General features: G+C 39.3%; 1 protein-coding gene across 7 annotated transcripts; it reads left to right on the top strand.

Moving 5' to 3' along the window:
* Position 1: 1 nt before the first annotated feature.
* Positions 2-26,076, top strand: LOC113580024 (rap guanine nucleotide exchange factor 4-like). Of its 7 annotated transcripts, XM_027014318.3 has the most exons (31): positions 2-1,283; positions 1,460-3,742; positions 6,249-6,391; positions 6,551-6,639; positions 10,201-10,347; positions 15,154-15,226; positions 15,531-15,595; positions 15,990-16,096; positions 16,412-16,533; positions 16,779-16,962; positions 17,155-17,239; positions 17,362-17,422; positions 17,723-17,799; positions 17,891-18,037; positions 18,140-18,246; positions 18,343-18,428; positions 18,554-18,632; positions 18,865-19,015; positions 19,261-19,349; positions 19,515-19,545; positions 19,648-19,726; positions 19,898-20,044; positions 20,708-20,805; positions 20,879-21,004; positions 22,172-22,350; positions 22,518-22,608; positions 22,713-22,763; positions 22,893-22,980; positions 23,246-23,310; positions 24,702-24,756; positions 25,005-26,076. In XM_027014318.3, exons 2-31 carry the CDS (start codon positions 3,675-3,677, stop codon positions 25,130-25,132), a joined length of 3,018 nt encoding a protein of 1,005 aa, XP_026870119.1. In that variant the 5' UTR covers positions 2-1,283; positions 1,460-3,674; the 3' UTR covers positions 25,133-26,076. The 7 variants fall into 7 exon arrangements, 5 of the variants coding, with proteins under 5 accessions (XP_026870119.1, XP_026870144.1, XP_026870134.1 ...); XM_027014343.3 differs by lacking the exons at positions 2-1,283; positions 1,460-3,742; positions 6,249-6,391; positions 6,551-6,639 and having other exon boundaries at positions 10,275-10,347; positions 15,512-15,595; XM_027014333.3 differs by lacking the exons at positions 2-1,283; positions 1,460-3,742; positions 6,249-6,391; positions 6,551-6,639; positions 10,201-10,347 and adding an exon at positions 13,221-13,541.
* The last annotated feature ends 10 nt before the right edge of the window (positions 26,077-26,086 follow it).

The following is a 26,086-nucleotide window of genomic DNA, read 5'->3' as shown; positions in this document are numbered from 1 at the left end:
TTTGATCGTTTTAATTTTTGTTCTCATTTCAGCGGAGTCCTATGTAAAGATAAGCCTATACGCTGTCGTTTCCATTAACAGTCAGTGTGCAGTACAAGGTCTGCTTAAGTGAAAAGGTGCAGGTTCTTTACTAGTACCAAGAATAAGAAAATCTACCACAGGAGGCAGAGCCTTTTCCTATAAAGATCCTGCACTATGGAATAACCTTCCTGTAAATGTTCGAGACTCAGACACATTCTCAATATTTTGGGCTAGACTTAAAACTGTACAGTACAGGCAGGAATTTTATTAATTACTTCCCATTTTAGGTAAAGGTATAGATCTGGGGGGTCCATGTTCATTGAGAGTTATGATAAACTGGGATGTTATGATGTCACCTCACCTCTCTTTTGTCACTCAAGTTTCTTGACTGAGAGTGGCAGAGTGCTGATGTTCCAGAGAGCCCTCATGCCTGTGGTTCCTTCTGGCTCTATCCTTTTAGCTATGCTGCCATAGCTAGATCTGCCAGAGTCCATCTTTGCACATTATAGTTCCCTAATTTACACACCCTCATATCTGGACATACTTAATAATTCTCTCTTTCTGCCGAGGTACACCTACCCCTGATGTCATGATGTTACTGAGCCTCAACCCATCTCAGCTGCCATGGCTTCTCCCACCATCCCATGATGTCCTCTGCTGTAGTTCACCCCACCTCCAACCCAGCCAACTACTTCTCCGTTGCCCTTGATGGATATTCTCATGCAGGATGGGTTTTGAACACGTGCACACCACTGGGACCAGACTAGGTCTTCTAGAATACCAGATTAGACATTAATTGCTTATTTTTTCCATTTTATTATTAATTTATTTTTCATTTTCATTATTTATTCTGCTCCTTATTGTCTATATTGTTACTATTGTGGTGACCATTGTAGGCCAGAGGAGGATGGGCCCCCCCTTTGAGTCTTGGTTCCTCTCAAGGTTTCTTCCTCATACTCTAGGAAGTTTTTCCTTGCCACTGTCACCCATGGCTTGCTCACTGTGGGCTTGGACTCGGGACATTTGTAAAGCTGCTTTGTGACAACATCTGTCGTTAAAAGCACTATTTAAATAAATTTGACTTGATTTGCAGTTGTGAGGTTGTCTGTGTACCAACCAGGGTGTGACATTACCCAAGAACCTCTCCTGGGGTCCTTATCCATCCCAGTCCACCTGGCATCCAGCACCTCTCCGGGGGTCCATATCTATCCCAGTACACTTCTGGCCACTTCTGGCAAGTCTAACTGATGCAGTTTAGAAAGGTGCACACCTGTGTATATAATGTCCCACAACTCACATTGCATGTTAGTTCATAAACCAAGCCATTAAGTGCAAGGAACTCTTGGCTTCTCATGTCACTCCACTATTCAGATTACCGTTCACTTTACTGGCCTCCTGTAGCCACTCATATCAGATTGCTCTGATGCTTGCTTTCTAGGCCAAAAATGGTCATGCTCCATACTACTTGATGACAATGGTGAAAACCCAACCTTCAGCCTTTCAACCTACGACCAGATTGACCCCACTTCCTTCAAAATTCATGGAAGACAAGCATCAAGACTTTTCTCTATTCTAGCACCCATGAAACTGGTTGTCCAAACAGGGAGGTCCCTTTCTGTTTTCAGATACCAACTGAACTCTCATCTCTTTGACAAGCACTTTAATTAAATCTAATCAGTCACTTTAAATATTTTATATTTGCACTTTATATTTGCACTATTTGCTCTTGTATTGTGTTTTGTAGCTCTCTTTCTAAGTTTCAGCACTTACACATGGTTCTACTAGTCTCTGCTGAGAGCATTTTTGGAGTCTATCCAATTGATGCTATGTCAGGATACTTTAAGTAGACAAATAGAAGCACTTTTGTAAATCTCTCTGGATAAGAGTATCTGCTAAATTCCATAAATATGGGTGTAAATATAGAACTCCATGATAAAACTGTGGTGAAGTGTAGATCTGGGCAAGAGTATAAAATAATTTCTTTGAGTGTTCCCGGGAGCACAGTGGCTTTGATAAATATAAGAAGTTTGGAACCACCAGGACTCTTTAGTTTAGTTTGTCTTAAAGGAATAAGTAAGCAAGAAGAGCAATGGTCAGCGATCTGACCTAGAACACAACAGTCACTCTAACAGAGCTTCAAAAAGTTTTCTGCTTAGAAGATAGAATTAACTCTTGAGTAAAAGGTAAACAACATAACTTTTGGAGTTTGACAAACGGTATTTAACGGATGTTGTGAGCATGAGGAAAAGAGATTCTCTGCTCTGATGTGACAAACATTGTTCTTTGAACAAAACACTAAGCACTACATGTATGTCCAGGTAACATCAGGCACTGTTCATCACCTGACATGGTGGAAACACCATGTTACTGGGGTCCTTCCCAGCAGCATAGACAGGGAGACTGGTCAGAATTGATGGAAGGAAGAATACAGCCATATCCAAAGAGGTCTTTGAACAGAGTGCACATAACATCAGACTGGGGTGACAGTTCACCCTTCAGGAGAACAATGACCTGAAGCATGCAACCAAGACAATGCTGCAGTGGTTTCAGAAAAGTCACTGACTATCTTAAATGGTCTAGCCAATGCCCACTTTTATGCTCCATTACACCATGAGTGGAGAAACCTGAAGATGACAGACACTTCCCATGCAAGATGATGGAGATTGAGAGGATATGTCAGGAAGAACAGGATAATTTGGGCAAATCCAGGTATGATTGTAGAGATTTAACAAAGACGAATCAAAGCTGTAATTGCTGCCAGAGGGGCTTCTACAACGTACAGAATTAAGTGTTTGAATACTTATGTAAATGAGAAATGAGAGTTTTTGATTTTTAAGAAATTTAAAAACATGTCTTACTTTGGCTTTATTAAGTGCATACTGATGTGCAAAAATGTCAAATGTATCCATTTAAAGTTAAATCTACAACGCAAATGTGCAAACAATGAAGGGAGCTGAATACTTTCTGAATCCATTATAAGCATGTAGGTTCATATGTATGTGTCTGTCCTATTTTTTCCACTTCAGTTAATCGTTCGTTTATCCCACATCAGTCCACCCCTATGCACACCTCTGCCGCTTGTCCTTCTCCGGGGAAAGACACTATGCCTGATAACGTCTCATCACTTCCTCTCCTGCCCACGCCCTTTTCTGCTACTGCAGCATCAACCTGTCACCACGGCGACAGGCCATTTTCATTGCGACTGAGCAACACCGTTGTACTGCGGCAGCAAACAGCAGTTAATATGCTAAAGATTACGGGCACAGTCATTCACAACCACATGCATTGTATGTAATGCAAATCGATCAGTGTGTTTAATAAGGTAACTTTGCTGACAGCAATACATCTTTGTTTTCTTTAGTTTCAGTACATTCTTGAAACATTTGCAACAATTCCCGATACCAAGGCTGGCTATCCTCTGCTCATCAGAACATAACACAGGCCTTACACTAGCAGACGTCCTGTGTAAAGCGGGTTTTATCACAATTTATTGTTCCCGTAAGCGGACATAGTGACGCTGAAACCGCGCCACTACCATCTACTTGACGGCAGAGGTTTGGAGGGGGGGGGCAAACCCCTTGCAGGCTAAAGCAAGCTGATGTAGTGTAGAGTAGGCTGGTAATCCTCTATATTACACACGAGTCTAGTCGAAGATGGTAGCGGTGTACACCTCCGCCCAGTCTGTTGCATCCACCGAGTGGATTGTCTGCCTTGACAAGAGGTGAGCAATATTCATTTAGGTTTTTACCAATTCAGTTCGCATGCCTCCTTTCCAAAGTCATGTGGCTGCCAGAAGGTGACAGTATGATACAAATCCGCCATCGGCTTCCGCTCCTGTTACGAGATGGGTGTGCGTATTTGTCATTGGTGAATTATTTAACCATTCCGTCGATATAAGATTGAATTGCGCATTCACGAACCGTATGACGTTTTAGGCTATTTGGCAGTTTTATGATTTCGGTAGCAGAATGATTCGGTATTTTTCGAACTTGGGTGGCTATTCCTAAAACCACATGTCCGATGTCACCATTGTAAATAGCTAAACAGGAACAGCCGGTAGGAAAAACGGGTACTGCAGGGACATGCATGCATGCATGCATGCCTGCGTATGTGTGTGAGAGAGAGATAGAGATTCTCGTGCAGAGACCCTATCTCATTTAAGCAAATGAACAGTCAAGTTGCAGTGCGCCAATACAGTGTTAGAAACCTACAATTTCCGCTGACTACGTTTAGATTGCACATTATCGGTTGAGCTATACCTCTCCCATTTTCACTGTTAGATGTCTTGCATCGTGTTTCCCCTCAGTCTGAAAGCTAGCCCATTTTGCTTATTCAAACCCTTCCCTGCAGGTTACCATGGTAATAAGAGGGAACGTGAGATCACCTTACAGCTTTTTGTGACTGGGGTAGTAGTTGCTGATGGTTTTTTTGGAGTCTTTGAACTTATCATAAGTGGATCATCTTTAAATTAATCAATACTATATTCCTTCAGTGTGCCTCTGCCTCTCATGGCTATGCACTCAATTCTGGAGCATTCAGCTTCAGCCCTTTACTCTGGGGATCAGTGCACACATATATGCAGCAGTGCTATAAGAGCTGATGCTCAATAAATTGTGTTTACTTAGACCAAAAAAGGTTTGGCTGTCTGTGGGTGTGACAAGCTAAGTCATTATTCCTGCAACACTGATATCACATGTGGGAGGTTCATTAACATGAATCTTGCTGTCTTAAGTAGACACAGGAAAAAAGAGTGACCTCATCTCCCTGTATGTAATAATATCTGTAATAGTGACCCAGCAATACATCTGAGAAGGTGAAGTGGAAAAGGGGCCTGTAGAATGGTCCTTTTGTTGATTTCCCTGCAATAACAGTGGTGGTACTAGAATGCCAGGAAGTACTTGAGAAAAGATGTGAGAGAAACAGAGAGACAGACAGAGAGAGAAATGGGTTTCTTTGATGGGGTCTGCAGTGCACTAGCAGTTAAATGCCCACTGGATGTGTGTTTGTTTTACACACTACTGACTGCAGGCACATCAATGGGGTATTATCATAATAATACTGACAATGTTTAAAATGTACTAATACACAAATACATTTTATCACAGGTATCATATTGATAGACACTTTATTGAACTTCTTTTCTCTATGAATATTTCATCTCATGCAAGATTAACAAATTTGCAGCTTACAGTGTGAAGCTCTAGTAAATAACCGCAAACAAGCAGTTGCACATGTTGTCAGATAATGTGTTTGCTACAAATAATAGCAAGATGTTTTCTTCAATGGTAAGACTCTACGGAGAGGATAGGGAATCCTCTTTATGAAGAGCCAGTGTGGCTGCAGGTTTTCATTCCTACCAAGCAGAACAGATTAATTGATGTGGGTGGGTTTCTGCTTTATTAGGACTTCCAACTGCAATACCCCTTTGCAGATAAGATTTTGTGCCTCTGCTCTAGTGACATTTAAATAAAAAAATAACCTTCCTTGCATTCACTTTACAAAGAATGATGGTGTTCATGTAGTTCGCAGAAACTTTCTTCCTGTAAATTCTGTACACCCAAATAATTTTCTTAATCAGCACCCATCAGCACTTAAATTTGCACAAACATTGGACTTCGTCTTCTTAATCAGCCAAAACGTGGGATGTGTGCATTTTGAAAATAATTAATATTGTTAGGAAGTGTAAATGGAATCCTTGAGCTGGTTAAGGAGATAACTTATAGTATAGTGGTATAGTGAGCAGTGGGAAAAAGCTATATTGCACCACACTCTATCCCAAGAACATCCTGAGCATTTTTTTTATTTCTGGAATTTTCTTCATTATATTATACTCTCCTTTTAGCCTGTTGTTTTATGTAAGCCAGAGTATTTTATTAGTTCCTGTCTCTCTCTTAGTACTTGTCTCTCTCTTGTCCCTTATGTCACCTTAAGTTACTGTCTCCATAGCAACATGTCCTTGATGCTGAAAATGTAGGAATGGTTTTCTGTTTTGCTATAACAATAAAAGGAAATGTATACATTCACACAATGTATACACAAGAAGCTAGGAACATAAGCAGATTGCCTGTTGATGCGTGTACCTCTTGCATGGTACAAGAAGACAGTTTGTGTCATTTGGCATGCAGTCTCATGAATTGCACTGCAGCCTTTAATGTTTGTGCTCTGCTGTCCTAACAGTCTGCATTCCTGTTGTTTGAGTGCTTTATTTTGTGTATGTGTTTTTAAAGACCAGCAGAACGTTCAGGGGAAGATGTGGACATCATTTTGGCAAGGCTAAAGGGGGTAAAGGCCTTCAAGAAGTTCCACCGCAGCCTCCTGCAGCAGATTTGTCAGTGTGGCTTCTATGAATACCTAGAGAAAGGAATCACCTGTAAGTTAAAGCTGTGTGGTAGCACACTGTCTTAAACAGAATTATCAGATATGCCTTATCTACCACAATGTTCAGAAGTACATGTGAATGAGATTGCAAACTTCAAATGAGTGATTATCGGATAAGCTTTCTTGATTTTTTTTTTTGCCTCCTCTGTAGTGTATCGGCAGGGTGATATCGGCACAAGCTGGTATGCTGTTTTATCTGGCTCACTGGATGTGAAGGTGTCTGAGACAGCCAACCATCAGGTACAAAACACAAACACTAAGAATTCTTTTTAGAGGACTAATCATGGTGCATATTCATTTTTCAGATGAAAAAATTTCAGAGATAAATTTTGCCAGTCAACATGCACACAGAAAATTTGAGTGTGCAATAAAATTGGTTATTGACTTCTTGAATATTTGACATGTGTGTGTAGTAGAAGTTGAAGTTGTGCAGAGAATGAGAACATTTCAGAGAGAGCAGGACTTCCAGTGAGTCACTCTTAAATCTACAATCATTAGCCCTATACAGCTTAGGTCTGTCACATGATTTGAGAAGGATAAAAACTCTGAAAGATAGTGAATTATGTTATTGTATAGTGGAAAATTGATACTTATGATACAGAAAGGGTGAAAATTAAAATGTTTACACCTCAGGAAGCCATCAAAGATGCTCTCTAGTGATAATTATAGTTTTATAATTATCAGCTTTTTACATCTTGGACTGCTTTTGGTCTACAGTGGTAATTTTGATTTTATTATTTATATTAACAGATTATAAGCAGATTCTCTTGTGTTCAAGATGGAAAATGGAAATTGCAAATTTCAATGAAGTAGTCACTTATACTGTAGGCAATTCAGTCTTAAGCTTTCATCGGTTCAAAGAAAACTTTCCATTGTTTTGAATATTGCTTTGACATTCCTTTATGTTTGGTATTTATAGGGTATTTATATTCAGAAGTAACTTGGGCTCTCTAATAAGGAACAGGACATATTTCACTTTTCAAATCAAATTAATTTATATAGTTCTTTTTATAACAGGTGTTGTCACAAAGCAGCTTTACAAATGTCTAAGTCCAGGCCCCCAGTAAGCAAGACAAGGGTGACAGTGGCAAGGAAAACTCCCTAGAGCATAAGGAAGAAACCAAGACTCAAAGGGGGGGCCCATCCTCCTCTGGCCGACAATGGTCACCACAGTAGTATCAATTCTACTAGAAAAATAAAGTAATAATAATAAAATGGGAAAAATAAGCAATTAATGTCTAGTCTGGTTTTCTAGAGGTCCTAGTCTTGTCCCAATGGTGTGTCCGTAATCCATCCTGCAAGAGAACATCCATCAAGGGCAACGGAGAATTAGTTGGCTGGGATGGAACTGTGGTGGGCTACAGCAGGGGATATCAGGGGGTGGTGGGAATAGCCATGGTAGCTGAGACGGGTTGAGGCTAAGTAATAGCATGACATCAGCAGTAGGTGTACCTCGGCAGAAAGACAGAGTAGAAAATTACTTAATTCCCTTTTTGCAATCTACACTTATTACTAGGGCTTTTTATCTTTTATCAGATAATACTAGGATAATACTAGGATATTTGGACACAATACACAGTATTTATCATGATGCCTATCTATGGTTTGATTAAAAAATTGGACATGAAGCATTTACAAAATAGTAGTGTAACAGTAGTGTAATGCAAATGGTTGCTTTGTAGAAGTATGATATGCTCAGAAAAGAAAAGTTAAAAAAATACATAATGTATTGTAGGTGGTGACTTACCACCCACTTAACAAGAAACTTTATTAAGCAATGTAGGAGCGCCATCTGTTGCCATGCACAGCCTGTTAGCCATCTTCCAGTTCATCATCAGAGGTTAGATGCCAGATTCCATACACAGGACTGCTATTCGCTGCAGGTTTTCTGGGCAGCAGACCCCACAGTGACATGGAGGTGTAAAGGCTCCAGAAACAATGCTGTGATGGATACACTCATGCTATACCATGTGACCGTTAAATAATGACCTCTATTGGGTAAACAGTGGCCCTGTGGTCAGAAAATGAACAGCAATGAACAGGATGGAAGCTGGCTGACAAATGTGAACAGAAACAGATGCTATCTACAGTCTGCCGCGAATATATTAAATGCACCTGTGTACATGGACCTAATAACGTGTACAGTGAGTGTAGTGGTCACATTTTACTGTTGTTCCTCATCAAACACATCTGACTCAACTCAGTAGCTAATTAGGAAGATATTCATGAGGTTAGAGTATATGTGTCAGTGAAGGACACACTCTAAAATGTAAAGGGTTTAACTACAGGAGCGGTCCTCAGAAAGACTGAGCCTGCATAACCTGGGAATTCTGCACATGGAGTTTTTATTGTATCCTATAATATGGCGCAAATGAGTTATGTCAAACCCAAAACCTTTTGAAAAAAGATTAGAATCTCAAAGTTCTGAATGAATGATCAAGTTAAAATGAATAGCATGACTATCTGAAGTAACTAACTGTGTCCTGCAATTCAAATATTAAAACAAAAATAGGGAGTAGCAGGTTTTCTGAAGATTACTGCAAAAAGAAAATGCTGTATCCTCACCACCACACTCAGTCACACACACACACACTGGCAGACAGATTGAAAAAGATTAGTTAGTGTAAATAATATTGCTGTTATGTGTGAAAGGGCAGAAGAGCAGTTTAGGACATCAGTCTAGAACATAATCTATAGGAGAGACAAAAATAATTAAACAAATAAAGACAATTGGTGAGGCTGCAACTAAATCTCAAAAATGTATGAGCCACACAGCAGTTGAAAGATAAGGAATGTAAGGCAAAAATTCAAAAGAAGAAAATCCTGGGACAGTTTGCTCAGCAGTAATACTGCAGCGTCAGCATGAAAAGGAAAGAGCTGGAAGACATTGCACTCGAGATTTATTACGCTTTATTAGCTGTAGCAGATCAAATATAGCCATAGCGTCGAAACAAAGAAGGAACACTCTAAAGGGAAAACAGGGGGATGGTAACTATGACAGGGTTAAACTAATACATATACATCAATTAAAGTTTCTAACAACACTGAATTTCCAATTTAAACTATGTCTGCGGAGATGTGCAAGCTGTCCTCCCTGCTCTGCCCCTCACTGCTCACCCCTTGGCCCACAATCCAAGTTTGTGGCAGACACCACAATATTTTCTAAGACTAAGCAATACTTCAAGATGGCATGCAAAATATAACACTTTTTAAATATTACAATTATGTACAATTCATGACAATATAGTTTGTCATCGCAAGTCTTTAATACAATATACCTCAGTACAATACAATATACCTCATACAATCACTCTTACACATACAATTGTGCTTATTACCTGTAGAATATAAAACTGGAAATATGTTGTTTTACTCCCACTGGAGAGAAAATCTAAGATTAATGTCACTTCCCCTGTCTGGCAAGTAGACTGAGAATCAATACAGAAGACTTCATTCCCAATCTCCTTCACAATTCTGCATCCCTCTTCCTACAGAGACTGCCCAGCCTGCAATCATGAATATTCATTTCATGTGGCTTCATGCCTCACTAATAAAATATTCACTATGTTTAGCTGTGAGAGGTTTTGAAATGCTCTATGGGATAATCTTCTGCTGTAATGACACTGATCAAGTCAGCATGAATGAACACTGATCAAATCAGCATGTGTGATGTTGATGTTCACTGTGTGATCTCTTGCCTTAACCTTTATAAGGGCAGCATACATAAACATTTTAAAGATTCTGTAATAAGGTCTTTAAAGGTTCTCTCTCACACAGTTTCCTGATCATGTATTCTTTTAGGATGCAGTAACAATCTGTACGTTGGGAATAGGGACAGCTTTTGGAGAGTCCATCCTGGATAACACTCCACGACATGCCACAATTGTCAGCCGAGAGAACAGTGAACTCCTGCGCATCGAGCAGAGGGAGTTCAAGACCCTGTGGGAGGTGTGTATGGGAGTGTGTGGGAGTGTATGTGGGCCTAGTTGCATTAAAAAGTACATTTTAGTGCAAATGTGTGTACCAAAGTACCATAGCTCTCCACTGGAGGGTGCTGGGTGATTTGTCATCATAATGTCAACAATGTCATAATGGCTGGGTCTACATTTGTTTTTGTGTTGTTGGTACTAAAAAAAACTGATATCTGGTTACTTTGACTAAAAGTGGTCTCTACTTTTAGAGTTCTGCATAATCATTAGGCCCTTTGAGTCCTTTAATCGCTCCTGTTATCTTTATGAGCATTTTGTGTATGTGTGTGTGTGTGTGTGTGTTTTAGTAAGAATACAAACTGTGTGTTTACAGCATCAGACTTCTGCTTGTTGATATAACAGATATGGGAGCACAGCCAGGCATCTGTGTTGTTAATTCCGTGTTTGTAAATAGTGTCACCCCTCGTACCAATGACCATATGTGCCTTTTTATTTAGCACCACACATGCACCAACAGTGTGTCTGCTACTGTATTAGTTACTCATAGACACTGGAAGTGTAAATGGACTGAAAGTACCACAGAGAATAAATATTGCATGAATTTTGGATCAGTCTAATGGAGCAATGCTTTTCCATCTTGTAACTCAATCATTATTCAAGTCTGTTATCTGAGAAAGTGGGTGAGTAAGTGTGTGTGTATGTGTGTGTGGGGATGGGTGGGGGGTGTATGTGTGTGTGTACATGTATGACTTTGCATATGTGTATGTGGGTACATGTAGAGGGAAAGTCAGTGACGTAATAATGTAGTGCTCTCAGCCGGAAGAATTATGATCAAAACATCTTCCTTAAAGTTTAGACTAAATTAGTTTTTTTTAATATTATTAATACATAATGTATTTAATACTGTATAGTCAGTGCATGGACATAAAAAATGAATAAAGATAATGCTTGTCAAAATAAATGAATTGTTCAGTATTGTTTAAAATGTTTCCAATTAAAGTATAGATCCAAAACATGTAGTGTTAAATTAGATTATCATTTAAATTATGTTAGAGCGTTTAAAGAGCATATATGTACAAAAGACGGGTAGAGACACTATGTACAATTTCAAGAAACTTTGAATTACCTGAATTTATGCATTAATGGCATTTAAACTGGGTTTTTATCATAATTTCAGCATTTAAATTCATAATGATAAATGAAAACATGGTAAACTACAGATGCAACATTTTACAGTGCCATATCTCTGTTGAACAAATTATTTAAACAATGTCACTGATGGAAAATTTTTGTAAACTGTTATAGTTATTTAAATGTAACTAGTTTTACCTCTCTTACTGGCAGTAACTTCAGCATGTTCTTTTCCTACTTTTTATGTTTACAGTATGTTGATGAGTAATTTCCGCATACCACACTCAGATGGCCTGAATCAGATAAGGCACCAGCTTTTCAGTGAGATTGAGGTCAGGACACTGAATTGGCCATTATTGTCATGCATTATGACCCGATCCCCTTGCAGTATTGGATCACAGACAGATGCCCTAACACTGCTCTGTTGAATTTCCTCATACATCTTAGATTTTAGGTTGGAACACAATGATTACGACCCATTTAGGGTATCAGGGAGCAAAGCAAAGTGCAAATTTTAAATTGTCTCATGTGTCCAGCAAACATTTCTCCAGTAACAATGTGGGACATTTAGGTCAGGGATGTCCAGTTCCAGTAATGGAAGGCCAGAATCAAGCACAGCTTGGTGATTTCCCTGCTCTGGCACACTTACTAAACCTGGTAATTGTTTATTTGAATTAGGTGTTGTTTGAGCAGAAAAATCATCAAAATGTGCTACATTCTGGCACTGAAAGACCACAGCTGAGCACCACTTTATTTAAAGAGCTCTGTGGTATCCTCCCACTGAATAACACTCATTCGGTGATTTGTTTATGATAAACTCATGAATAGAGATCAACTATAAGGAATGCATGCTCATCCTGCACTGTACTACACTGTATTGCACTGTATTGCATTCTGTTGTTTGAGAAGGTAACCAAACGTTTTTGTTGGCTTGGCATATCAGACCCACACATAAATTAGTTCAGAACAGGTCTCAGTTAACTTGATCTTCAGTGAAGATTTGACACTGTGAAATGTTGTTTAACATTTCAACAACATTTCAATAACAAACACTAATGATGTTTAGTAGATGATCAGGTTTTGTTTTAGGAGACATTTATGAAAGGGTTCACAAATGTTTTCTTGTGGGTTTGTGTATGTAGAGGTAATACAAATATGTAGAGGAAATACATTTTTACATATTTAAGAAAGTTAAATAGAAGGGTTTTGGGGATAAGCAATACTCATTTATGACAAAGAAAGAAAACATTTACAACCCCTTTCCCCGACATATCTGGGAAGTCCATAGTTTCATGGGAGGTGCTTTTATAGTCATTAGTGTATATCATGTTTTGTTTTATTGTGTGATAAATGATAAGATGAGAGGTTCAGAGACAGCAAGGTCTTAAAAGCCTAAATAAAGCAGCATATTGTTTGACTTGAGTATACACACTAGACCAACCAATCTCTTCTCAAACACCTCAGTTTTAATGTGCTAAATGTAATTACTTTGTGCCTAATTAGTGTACTCATACACACACACACACACACACACAAACAAACAAACATGGACACTTAGACACAGCTGTCTATCTTTTCAGTGAAAATACAATTTAACATTTTTAATAATTTGTAAGACTGCCAGCTCTCCAGAGCCAGGGGCCTATTAGCTGCCCGTACTTCTGCCCTTTCTGCTTTTTCCATCTCTCATCCCTCCCTCTTGGTGCTCTCATCTCATTTTCTCTCTCTCTCTCTCTCTCTCTCCCTCTCTCTCTCACAGTAGTGGTGTTGTGCTGCAGGGTGCGTTGGGTTCAGTCACCTGATTGGCTTGCAGCAATCGTCTGGCAACGGCTGCTGGAGTCCGGTCAGATACTTAGCTAGGAAAATGCTAAGAACACACATGCATATATTTACACTCATCCAGGGAACAGTGTGTGAAGGAAGACTTTTCCTGTACGTGTTCATGTGCTTGTGTGAGGGAAAGAACATTTCCTGGGCTGTAGTAGATGATGCTGGCATGTCAGCTGTGTTTCGGAAGTGACGGAAGCAAAAATCTCACTTTTAAGGGACTCTGTCTGTCTGCACGCCAGAAACCTTCCCCAGGTAAGTCTTACTTGGTCAGCATTTTAGAACCTATTTGGCTGCAGATCATATAATATTCATATACTGGCCCAGGATTCCTGTCAGTGTAGTATGGTATTGGCATCAGTGTAGTATGGTTACATTGTGGATAACATCGAGGTGACTAGTGCTTTCTCTGTCCTTTGGGCTCTGTTGTGGTGTGCTGCTTTCAGTCATTAAGGAGTGAGCATGCAGCTGCAGCTGATCAGTTCAGCGCTGCTGTGAGCCGCATGCTGAAGAGCTTCCCACTCAGACCTGACTTCAACACTGTGCCAGGCACAGAGGGCACGGTCAGACCTGGCACTCACTTAAGAACAGGAAGGCACTTCCTGTGTGTGTGTGTGTGAGTGTGTGTGTGTGTGTGAGTGTGTGTGTGAAAGAGACAGAGAGAGAGAATTACATAACTAAGGCTTATTTATTTAACCTATATGAAAGCAGTCAGCTGGAAAGGAAAGAGTGCGGTGTTGGGTTTTTATGCTTGTGTGAGGAGAGGGGGGGTTGTTTGAAAAAGAATGTGATGCTTTTTATAGTATAATGAAACCATGAAGGATGCTGGATTCACTAAATGCACTTTGTCTGAGGATGTACAGAATTAAGTCTATAGGATATTAGTTACAAATTATTTAATATGCTCTATATCAAACTATATATAAATATCAAACTATATCAAATATCAATTATACAGTCTGTATAGATTATGAATATATTTAACTTAGTTCAAAGAAACAAAGTTATATTTAACCAAAGTTTGTGAAAACACTCTCGGAATGTAAAGTGCACATTTGTCCATATTCGATGTCCTACCATCCTATTATATTTTTCTCCTCAATCCTACTGTAGGTGGGAGTAATTCTGCGCACTTTACACAGTAACTATTGTTGTTAGCTGCTTAGTTATCTTTTACCCTTTTTGCTTAATTAGTCATTTATGAGAAAAGCTAGGCTAGTCAAGATTTTAAATATTGTTTTCAGGAACATGAAAGTGAATTTTAGATATGATACAGTCTAAATATGCAAGCAGGATTCTTCTTCTTCTTCTTTTTAGCCTCACAGAATCATATGCTGCCTTGTAAGATGACAGAGAGTTGAGTATGTGGTAGTTGCAGGGCATGTTTGTAACTCTGTTTTTCAATAAACCACAGACAAATGTTCTCTAACCGCATCCATTACATCATCACCCATCACCATAGAGACAGTGTGGTACACATAAACGGGATAGAGACAGAAACGGGATAGAGACAGAAAAAGAAAAAAGATCTGAATATTCATAGTAAATCACAAAGGCTAATCTGAGGGAGCTGCTTTTGTTCTAGGGTGCACTTATAAGAAAGCAGCAGCAGTGGCTCAGTGGTTAAGGTACTGGACTAACAATAAGAAGGTTGCCTGTTCAAGCCACTCCACATCCAGGTTGCCACCGTTGAGCCCCTGAGCAAAACCCTTAACCCTCAAATTGTATTCATTCAGAATTGTAAGTTTTTTTTTAATAAGTGTCAGCTAAATGTATGATGTATGATGGAAGCACAGTTAAGCTTTAGAGGAACAAGGTTAAATATACAGCAGATTCTCATCATAACATGGAGTAATGTCTGTTGCAGAAGTACAGGCAGTGCATGGCAGGTCTGCTGGCCCCTCCTTATGGGGTGATGGAGAGTGGAGCTAGCAATGACCGTAAGTAATCATTCTCACACACACACACACCGCTACCTTTCTTGTTCCCAAACATACATACAAAAAACACGTCATTAAAAAGCAGCAGCATCAAACCACCTGCATCAATTTAAATACAGTGTGGACCTTTTAATGGCTCTGTTCTCTAGACACTGCCTTGCATGCTGTGTAACTGTTAGTTCAGACTATTAACTAGCATCTACTAGCATACCTACAGTGAAAGAGTTTGTAGTTGTATGTGTAGGTACGTGTGTGCAGATCTTTGAAAGACAAAACCCTCTCCAGTTATCTCTCTGTAATGCAGGAATGCCAGACAAGGAAAATCTCAGCACAGACCCCTTGAACTTCATGTCAAAAAATCTGAACAAGGTATATTTGCCATAACTCTAATGTTACTTGTATTGCCCTAAAGCCCTCATTTCTAATTTAGCATTTAACTAAAATGCCTTGCTAGTAGTATAGCTGTTTCACAGGGGTGCTCACCTCCATACCCACTCCCATGTGGCTGCAGGTGTTCATCACCCTGTCACACACAAATACGATGGGAAAATATTCATGGAGAATAAAAAGCACCATCTGCTGAAATGAGTCCTTTTATGCCATTACACACAGGTTTGTGCTTCATTTTATAGACAGTTAGATCTGAAACGATCTTTCTCACTTTCCCACCCTCTTCTCTCTCTCTCTTTCTCGCTCTCTCTCTCCCTCTCTCCCTTCTTGCTGTTTTGCCCTTAACCCAAACACTGGCCCCTACGTATCTCAGGTTCCATCAGAGAAGATTTTGAGGGCAGGGAAGGTTTTGCGTAATGCTATTCTGGCCAGAGCTCCCCACATGATCAGAGACAGAAAATACCATTTGAAAACCTACAGGTACATTCTGCATGTCTAAGAGAGCAAAAACTATTTTCAGATAACATAACACTGAGTGATTTTCTTGTACCAAAATCCATCCATAATAACATAGAAGTAGATAATTGCTAGTTAGATCATTGTTAGTATTGGTTTGATATTGTAACATATTAGTTTTTGTAACATATTGTAACATATTAGTTTTCATATTAAACATGTTTGCCCAGATTGTTTTTAGTTTTGGATTTGAAATATATTAATAAAATGTGGTTATATGCATATAAATGTGTGTATGTGTGTGTATGCACATGTGTTTTGTTTGTTGTGTGTTCACAGACAGTGTTGTGTGGGCACCGAGCTGGTTGATTGGCAGCTACAGCAGAGTTCATGTGTTCACAGTCGTGCCCATGCAGTTGGAATGTGGCAGGCATTGCTGGAGGAAGGAGTTCTTAACCATGGTGGGATTGCAACTCCAACAACTGCAACATTTATTATGTCTTAAAAGTGATTGCAGTGTTCAGCCTTAGCCCAACCTAGTGGAAATTAAATATTTCATGTAAAATAAATATTTATTTATCTGACATCAATTGTGCTGAAAATAACTAAAACTCAATAAGTATCATAATCAGACCACTGAAAGTACACTCCTCAGACTATGTCAAGCTGTAAGGATTTCTTTAGCAGCACGTTATTTCTTCTACAGTTGACCAGGAGCTTAACTTCCAAGACAAGTACCTTTTCTATCGTTTCCTTGATGATGAGGAGGAGGATGCAGAATTACCTAGTGAAGATGAGAAACGAGAAGCAGAGGAAGAGTTGCAGGAGACCCTCCTCTTCCTTTCTCAGATTGGCCCAGATGCACACATGCGCATGATTCTTCGAAAAGTGTGAGTGGACAAAAGCGCCCCTGTGGTCCAGTGTACTTATGATCAGTTTGTGTTGCAATTAAGACAGTAGGAAATACTATATATTTCACTCATCTCATGCTCTATATGTTACCCAGTTTTGCCAAAAGTCCATAATCTGAAGAGAGACAGGCAGTGCTTAAGGTCTCAGTCTCTATTCACATCTCTGTGTAGGCCAGGTCAGAGGACACCTGAAGACCTGGAAATTATTTATGATGAAATACTGCACGTCAAAGCCCTCACCCACCTGTCCAACACTGTAAGACATATATATTTTTACACTTTTTAAATTTAATTAATAGTTAAAGTAATAATATTTCTAGTCCTATGGACAATTTCAAAGTCTGTAAACTTTACTTCTGACTGTGTTGCCCTCCTCAGGTAAAGCGAGAGCTTGCTGGTGTCTTAATCTTTGAGTCACATGCCAAAGCAGGCACTGTTTGTAAGTGGAAATCATTTTAAAATAAGTTAAACTCATTTTTAAGATGCTGATGTATACACTTGCTGATGTGCAGTTTGTGCTGCAGTTGTGGTTGATTACATGCAGCAGAAATTAGACAATACGGATGATTACCATCTAGTTCTAAAATAAAGACCAAAATGTCTCAAAATAATGAGAATAGAAAAGAAATACTCTGTCACATTGTGTGTGTGTGTGTGTGTTTGTGTTTGTGTGTGTGTGTGTGTGTGTGTGTGTGTGTGTGTGTGTGTGTGTGTGTGTGTGTGTGTGTGTGTGGTTTAGTGTTTAATCAGGGTGAGGAAGGCACCTCCTGGTACATCATTCAGAAGGGATCTGTAAATGTTGTCATCTATGGCAAGGTCAGCCAATTCAGTAGCTTCTCTACTTGCTGTTATTGAACTCACTGAGGCTCAGCACTAGTGATATGCACTTGTGGCATTGTGTTCGTAGGGGGTCGTGTGCACACTGCATGAGGGTGATGACTTTGGAAAGTTAGCACTGGTTAATGATGCCCCACGTGCAGCTTCCATCGTACTGCGAGAAGACAACTGCCACTTCCTACGAGTAGACAAAGAAGACTTCAACCGCATTCTCAGGGTACAATGCACATGCATAGATGCTTTCCAGCTTAGAAAGGAAAAGTGTTTCCTTCTGCTGTCCGAAATGTTAATTTGCAAGTGTGTTTGTATATGAATGCAGGACGTAGAGGCGAACACAGTCCGTCTGAAGGAACATGATAAGGATGTGTTGGTGCTTCAGAAGAGTCTCCATCCATCTACCCATGGAAATGTTCCTTCCCATTTCAAGTATAAACCCATCAATCAATTCAACAGTTATTTAATCCATTCTGTTTCTTCATTTATCCAAGCTACAGTATTAATCAGTATGTGTTTGATCTACAGGTACACTGTGATGTCAGGGACCCCAGAGAAGATTCTAGAACATTTGCTTGAGACAATGCGTCTGGACATTCATTTCTCTGACCCAGGTTATTAGTTAGTACCTTAAACTAGCAAGTTACTTACGTTCTATAACAATGGACCAAAATAAACTCATTGACCTTTTTGGTGGGAAGTTCTAACTAATTGGTTAATTACTGGCTTTCTTGCACAGATCCTGCTCTGGATGACTTTGTTCTCATGCACTGTGTCTTCATGCCCAACAGCCAGCTGTGCCCAGCCCTCTTGGCCCAATATCCTCCCAACAGTCATGTCCTACCCTCCCAGATCAAACTACAAAGTTATCACTTCTCCAAAAGCTAGGTGTACCTAGCTGTTTGCCAGACACCTTGCTGATTATTTCCTTATTCTTGAAATGTAAATTGAATGTATTTAATATTCATAGCTTTTTCTTTCCTCCTGTTGAAGTTAGCTCCTTGTCTGCAAACAGCATGTGTATGTGTATGCTCCTTAGCATGTATGTACCTACCACTCTCAGGCGTCCCAAGGTTCAGAGCAAGAGCGCCTGGACTACACTGTGGCCAGTAAGAGACGTGTGCTGAGCCTGGCTCTGCGGTGGGCCACACTGCAAGCCCATTACCTGCTGGAGGATGACACTGTGCTCAGTTTTCTGGAGGTTGGACATGCACACGAATGATTAAACAGAAGGCTAGCACTCCTGTAGGCTAGCACTTGGACATTATACAGAGTGCTTTTCTTCAGCTCCGCACACATACAGATGTAAACAAACGCATGCAATTCCATATGTTACTAAAAGAGCTCAACCTCATTACTTAGATGCACAAACACAATCTCTATGTACTACTTGCAAACATATCTATGCATGTATATTTGGGTATATGTTGGTTTGTGCACATGCAGGAGCTATATGGATTTGTTTCCAGTGACGCCAGGGTTTTACGCCCACTTAAGGAACTACTGCCAGAGCTGGAGAAAATAATCAGACAGTAGTAAGTGTGGGTGGTCTGTATTGTGTGTATATAGGACTGTCTCTCTTTCTGTGTGTTTGTGTGTGTGTGTGTGTGTGTGTGTGTGTGTGTGTTTAGGGTAACTATGTTGGTAATTTGGTCAAAACTGATGCATGTAAAAAGCAACTATGATTTTTTTTTTTTCAGCCCTGATGATGCTCGAACTTCTCAGAAAAAGGTGTGTTTTGTTTTCATTATGTCAGTGTTCTATTTACCTAATAATTATTTCCTAGTTGTCTAATAAAGCTATTTTTCGCTGTCACTGTTATGCTCCTTTCAGCATAAAGTCCTGCTGCGTCAGTTTAGCTCAGGAGAAGAGAGGCTTGCAAAAAAGCAGCCAGTCAGGAGCTTTGATGACAGTAAGTGCATGGCTCTGTGTTTGTGGGTAAGGGACATCAGACTTCAAATCATATACAGTCTTTTGTTTTGTGTCTCATTCTCTCTTCCTCTTTTCTCTTTCACTCTGCCTTTCTTTCTCTCTCTCTCTCTCTCTCTCTCTGGCTCTGTTTTAACTGTGTGTGTTTGTTTAGTACTCCTGAAAGTATACTGCAGTGATCACACATATACCACCATCCGAGTTCCTGTGCTGGCATCTGGGAGAGAGGTGGCAGCAACTGTGGCTGACAAACTGGGATCCACTGATGAGCTGCTTCTGATCAGCCTCAGTGCTTCTGGAGGTAAATGACCCCCCACCCTACAGGATCAGGCTTTCCATATTTGTGCACCTTTTTCTTTTGTGTTTTGTTGCTTTGGAAACATGCTCCATCTCAGTGCTTTTATGTCATCCGGTAGATGACTCATCAGATGGATGCTTTTATAAGGCAACTGAAAGGAGACATATTTAGTGTCTTTTCTTCTAGATAAAAGCATGTCAGCCCAGGAAGTCATTTTTCACTCATGTATGGGGTTAAGATAGTCATCAGCAACCTTGTAATATACAGTATGCACATGCTTGTATTAAAGCCACAGAAAGTGATTGTTATGAATAGATTGTTTTTAGATTCAGTTTCTGTTTCCCATAACAAGTGGGACACTTTTGAATTTGCTGTTGATTTTACTGTTTATTATTTAAACAGTTGGTCTCAGTTGGTCTTAATTTTATATAGATCTAAACAATTGGTCTCAGTTTTATATAGATCCGTTTTAGTACCTAAAATCCTTTTAGGACTAAATTTGGTGTAAATCTGGTATAAATAAAACAATGACACTTCCATAGTTTTGGATATAAACCCTTATTTGATCTTGGTTACATACAACTATAACTACACATAACCCTTCAAAGACTCTTCAAAGAATCTCAAGAATGAATTGACTGATGCTTAGCTTTTGTTCTGATGCAGAAAAGCAGATTCTGAAGCCCAATGATGTATCAGTGTTCCAGTCACTAGGAGTGAATGGACGTCTGTTTGTTTGTACAAGAGAACAGCTTGATTCACTGGTAAGATGTCCAACCAATTAAAAGAGAGGTACAATATTGTGAAGCCTAGTCTAAGGATTCTTCTTGTGTACAGACTCCTCTTCCAGAGCAAGAAGGTCCTTCCACAGGTTCCATGTCGAGTTTTGAGCTCATGAGCTCTAAAGACCTGGCCTTTCAGATGACCCTATATGACTGGGAGCTCTTCAGCTGTGTGCATGAGGTAGAAATATAATATGTGCATATAAATGTCTACCACTTTAGCCTTTTGTCAGATATTGTCCTCACTGAGGGTTTCAGTTGATCTTTTTCTCTTGCAGAGTTAAAACCCAGTTGTAACTACAGCTGGGTAGCCAGTTGGTCAAATGTGATTGTCTTGATGTTTCTGCATGTGGGCCTCTGTAGGATTTCTGAGTACACAACACAGCCATGCTAGTTTGTTCTCTAAATATATGTGAATGGAATCTGTCAACTCATCTGTACATGAAGATATACCCAGTTTCTTTAAGATGCAGGTGCAGATTGGTGCTGATGAAACCCCTTTGTCCAAGAGCTTGAAATATTGTTTGCTTTCTTAATATTTGTAATAAAGAATGCTAGCAAAATGTTTAAGTGAAATTAGTCTGACACAGAAAGAGCTGATTTGGGGAGAATTAGAAGATTCTTGACATAAGACCATTAGTTCAAACAGTACCATTCCCACCTGGCTCTATGTGAGTACTATGCTGCATGTAGTTCTCCTAAAGTGCACATCCCAAAGGTTCATTCACAAACACATTCAGTAATGAGATTTTATCTTTGTGGCACACTGGAATATCCCAGTATTAAAGGAGCTGCTATCTAGCCTAAATGCAAGATTCATTCATTTTCATCATGTACAGAATTGCTAAAGCACAAATAAGATCATGTACAAATACTTTAGCTTTGTCCTATCCAAGACCCTACTGTACCACATGCCCATGACCACACCCATCACCTGGTTTTATATTTCGAAACTCTTAAATTTCCTTGACCATGCATATTTCATTGAAGGCCGATTCTCTAAAGAGAGTAGAGTGAGATTGCATTCTTTCAGTGAGACCTAAGAGATGGAAAGAAGAAAGATTAGAGTTATTTAATCCATTTGGTGTAAAAATCAACTGGGATTACCAAAGGTTACATCACATGCTCCTGAGAGTGACCCTGTTCAGGCAACCATCCAAACATCTTGTGAACCTTTAGAGTCAAACAGTGTAAAAAGAGCAGACTAGCATATATAGTGACTCACAAAAATGAAAATCCTTACGGTTTGTCTTTGAGAACATGTTTTATTGGGATGCATTTACCAGTTAATAGCTGTGTGTGTGCGTCTGTGTGTGTGCGTGTGTATGTGCATGTGTGTGTTTTGCAGTATGAGCTAGTATATCATACATTTGGGCGGCAGGCATACCGGCGCTCCACAGCCAACCTGGAGCTGTTCCTTCGTCGCTTCAACCAGGTGCAGCTGTGGGTGGTAACTGAGGTCACCCTGTGTGGCACACTCAGCAAACGGGTGCAGCTGCTTAAGAAGTTCATCAAGATCGCTGCCCAGTAAACAAAACAAGAAACACTCACATGCATCGTATATTGAATAACATACAAATGGGACTTTGTAAAGTAACAATAGTAACAGTTTTGTTCTTTAATAGTGATCTTGACCTAGCATTATGTGTCTTTGGAGAGCCATGAAAAGCATGATTATGTGTGTATTTTATTAGCTGCAGGGAGTTTAGAAATCTCAACTCCTTCTTTGCCATCATTATGGGCATGTGCAATCCAGCTGTTAGCCGGCTGAGTCAGACATGGGAGGTAAATAATAGACACAAGCACATACACATAAACACACACAAACACAGTGGCACAGACACTGAAATAAACAAATACTAATGTCTTATTTTCTTTTCTCTCTGCAGAAGCTACCCAGTAAATTTAAGAAGTTCTATGCAGAATTTGAGAGTCTATTAGTATGTTTCACATCAACTTGATAGGTTTTTAAAAATTGCACACCCAGTAAGGTTATCTTTCCATCTATGTACCTTACTGGCTGATTAAGTTGCAACTCAGTATTGCTCTGTCCACCTCTGTCTACATAGGATCCATCCAGAAACCACCGTGTGTACCGCCTCACTGTAGCTAAGATGGAGCCCCCAATCATCCCCTTCATGCCCCTCCTCATTAAAGGTAAGGCTAGGCCCAAGGCTGGTCAAGTGGATTGTCATTTATCTTGGTTCTTGCCCATAGTTTTTCCCATAATCATAGGAATAGTCCATCTGAAGCAATTTAGAATAAATACTGTTCACTTCAGTTCAGGATTATTGCCATTATATGCAGTGAGTACAAAGAATGGAGACAATATCTTAATTATTACATTTAAGTACCAATATATTGTTCTCTGGATTCCATTACAAACCCACACGATTGCGTGCTCACTACTCTCATTTCACAGACATGACTTTCACTCATGAGGGCAACAAGACATTCACTGATGGGCTGGTGAACTTTGAGAAAATGGTAAGTGCAATTCAGTTCAGCTTTTATTTATATAGATCCTTCCCTATTCAACATTGTAACAAAGATGGGCCCTAAAAGCTCTCAATCACCAAGCCAGAGCTGTCAGCAGCAAAACACAAATTTTACATAGTTTGTCTTAGTAGATGTATTTCCTGGTATCAAGCCACTAGGTTCAGTGAAAGAGGTCATGTCTATGTTATATGTTGAAGGGGTTCTTTATGTTCTTCAGGCACAATGTGATAATTTAGCATTTAGCAGCTTGGGCTGTGGCATGTTGCAAAAACTGCATTAAAGCTACGTAAAGTACATATTGTGAATACACTGTTGCTGAATCTCCGAAGAAGATTCCAGGACAGCAGTGTAAGAGAGTAGGTAGTAAAGTATACACTTTGCAGAGAAATGGGATGTTTCGGACAGAGGTCCTTTATCAGCTATGCAAGTAAAATTGAGAGGAACTTTGCTTTATATATAATTCCTGTCTCACCAGTAGTGGGTAATCATATCTCTTTCCTTATACTCGAGCCTTCTACCAGAGGCTGTGTTGCAATACTTTTACTGTTCCTAGGATTGTGCTCATCTGGACTGATGCTGTTTTTCCTGGAATCTGTCATAGCCCTAAAGGCCCCCATCAGCATTGTGACAGCTTTTGTGTGAATCTTTCTTATTCACCCTATTTCTTATTTCACTCCCTGGTATTTTTCCATTTGGGAAAAATCAATTGGGACTGCCACATTTATTATTACTGCTGTGTTCTGCATCTTGTCCACTGTAAAGATGACTGGTTTGTTTGCCTCTACTTATACTACTGGATCTACAATGTTAGCATTGTAGTTCTCCTCCTCTCTCTGCAGTTCCTCCCATTTGGACTTGGGGTGATCAGCTCATATGCCTTGTATATGTTCCTATGTATGAGCCCTGTCAGTTGTTTGGATCTCTCAGTGTATGCTTTTCCTGCCAGCCTCTAACATCTAACTACTATGTGTTGGAATGTGGCTCCTTTGTACAGTCTGTATTTTGGATCTTTATATATATATATATATATATATATATATATATATATATATATATATATATATATATATATATATATATATATATATATATATATATATATATATATATATATATACACACACACATTTTCTTAAACTAAAGTTGCATGTAGCATTATAAAGTTTCTAAAAAATATTCTCAATAGAATATGAAACTCAAAAGTGAACTGACTAGTGTTCGGCTTTTGTTTCTATGCAAAGAAGGAATATCACAATAATGTGTCAAGTTTCCAGTGGCTAGGAGATATTTCTGCAGAAATGCAGACCATAATGTGTAATCCAATCTATTCTGAATTATTCATGTTGTCTTTGGTATATTCCTCTCTGTACTTTTCTCAGCGTTTGATTGCTAATACAATTCGGGCAGTGAGACACTGCAGGAGCCAGCCCTTCAGTAAGTTGACACAAATATTGTTAGATGCACTATATTCTTATACACTGTACTCTGGTGGAAATTAAATAAGAAACATTTTAAACAATGATCTTTGAGTGTGATTCAAATTCAAGATGAGAGATACAATAAATTCACAATTAATTCATTAACTGAAAAATCTCCTTGTAAATCCTGATTTCACTGGGATATATGTATCTGCCAGATGCCTGGTTGTGAGGTTAAAATGTAATTTATGTTGTTTCTTGAAGACATTGAGGCATCGCCAGCCAGTAAGAATCCCCAGGAAGTGCGTAATTATGTTCGTCAGCTCTCTGTAATTGACAACCAGAGGACCCTGTCACAACGATCCTTCAGACTGGAGCCAAGGCGAACATAAGAGCCTAAAAGCTGTCATCTTTTTAATCTGCTCATTTGTTCTCTCCAAGATTTTTTTCTCTCTCCCTGTCACTTGTCCTTCCTCCTCTCTCAGACACACACACAGAAACATATCTATAGCTTATATACAGTATCCACCATTAGTAAAACTGAACTATATAACTGTCATTTACTGTGTGCACTGCCACTACCAACCAATCTCTGTGTGTGCTCAATGTATGTCAGCATTCTTATCCAAGCTTAAGTTTCAAAAAGTGTGTGTATGTGTGTGTGTGTGTGTGTATGCACGCACGCACACATTGTATGTGGGTGTGAGGGGGTCTGTGTTTACTTCATATTGTTAGGACTGCCAGTCATGTCTAGAGATTTAGAAGCAAGCTCTGTGCTGGCTGATATTAGCCAGCTGAATTAGCTGATATTCAGTTTTGAACAGTCCGTATAATTTGTTTGTGTGTGTGCGAGGGTGTGTCTTTCAGTTATCACAGATTTATCACAGTGTGCTAAAATAATCTGAGCCAGCCCCATACTTGGAATAAGCAGTTAGGTAACTCCACTAGTAGACTATTTGAGACCAGTGTATTCCTGTTTTCAGTACTTAGCCCTCTATCAGAATACTACTCTGTGGTCATTAAAATATTTTTTGAAATCCCTTGAGTCCTACTCAAGTGGGCTACATCAGTATTCTTGCTCAAGGACTGTTTTAATTGCTGTTTTTTTTCTGTGCTAGTCACTTACCTCTTGCCGTAGCCTGTAGCATGTCATTTTGTATATTGGGCTATATTTGTATATTTTGGTTGACATCTTTTTTAATGAATCTCAAAATGATTTTGTTTGTTTTCACTCTGCGTCTCTTATAAACTGTAGAGTTCTTAATCTTTTTGGAATATATCTACACTTATCCTGTATATAGTATAATCTAAATAAATATGTTGTTCAACTCTGCAATCGTTTGCTG

The sequence above is a fragment of the Electrophorus electricus genome, chromosome 3, assembly GCF_041902795.1.
Source record: "Electrophorus electricus isolate QZ-2024a chromosome 3, ASM4190279v1, whole genome shotgun sequence".
Classification (NCBI taxonomy): Eukaryota; Metazoa; Chordata; class Actinopteri; order Gymnotiformes; family Gymnotidae; genus Electrophorus; species Electrophorus electricus.
Note: the sequence above shows the minus strand (reverse complement) of the source record. Positions and strands in the feature narration are given on the sequence as shown.

Coding starts and splice junctions, on each gene's coding strand:
- LOC113580024 (XM_027014318.3), top strand. CDS start 3,675: ATGGTAGCGGTGTACACCTCCGCCCAGTCTGTTGCATCCACCGAGTGG. Junction 19,350..19,514: donor GAGAAAATAATCAGACAGTA/GTAAGTGTGGGT, acceptor TTTTTTTTTCAG/CCCTGATGATGCTCGAACTT. Junction 24,757..25,004: donor CTGCAGGAGCCAGCCCTTCA/GTAAGTTGACAC, acceptor TGTTTCTTGAAG/ACATTGAGGCATCGCCAGCC.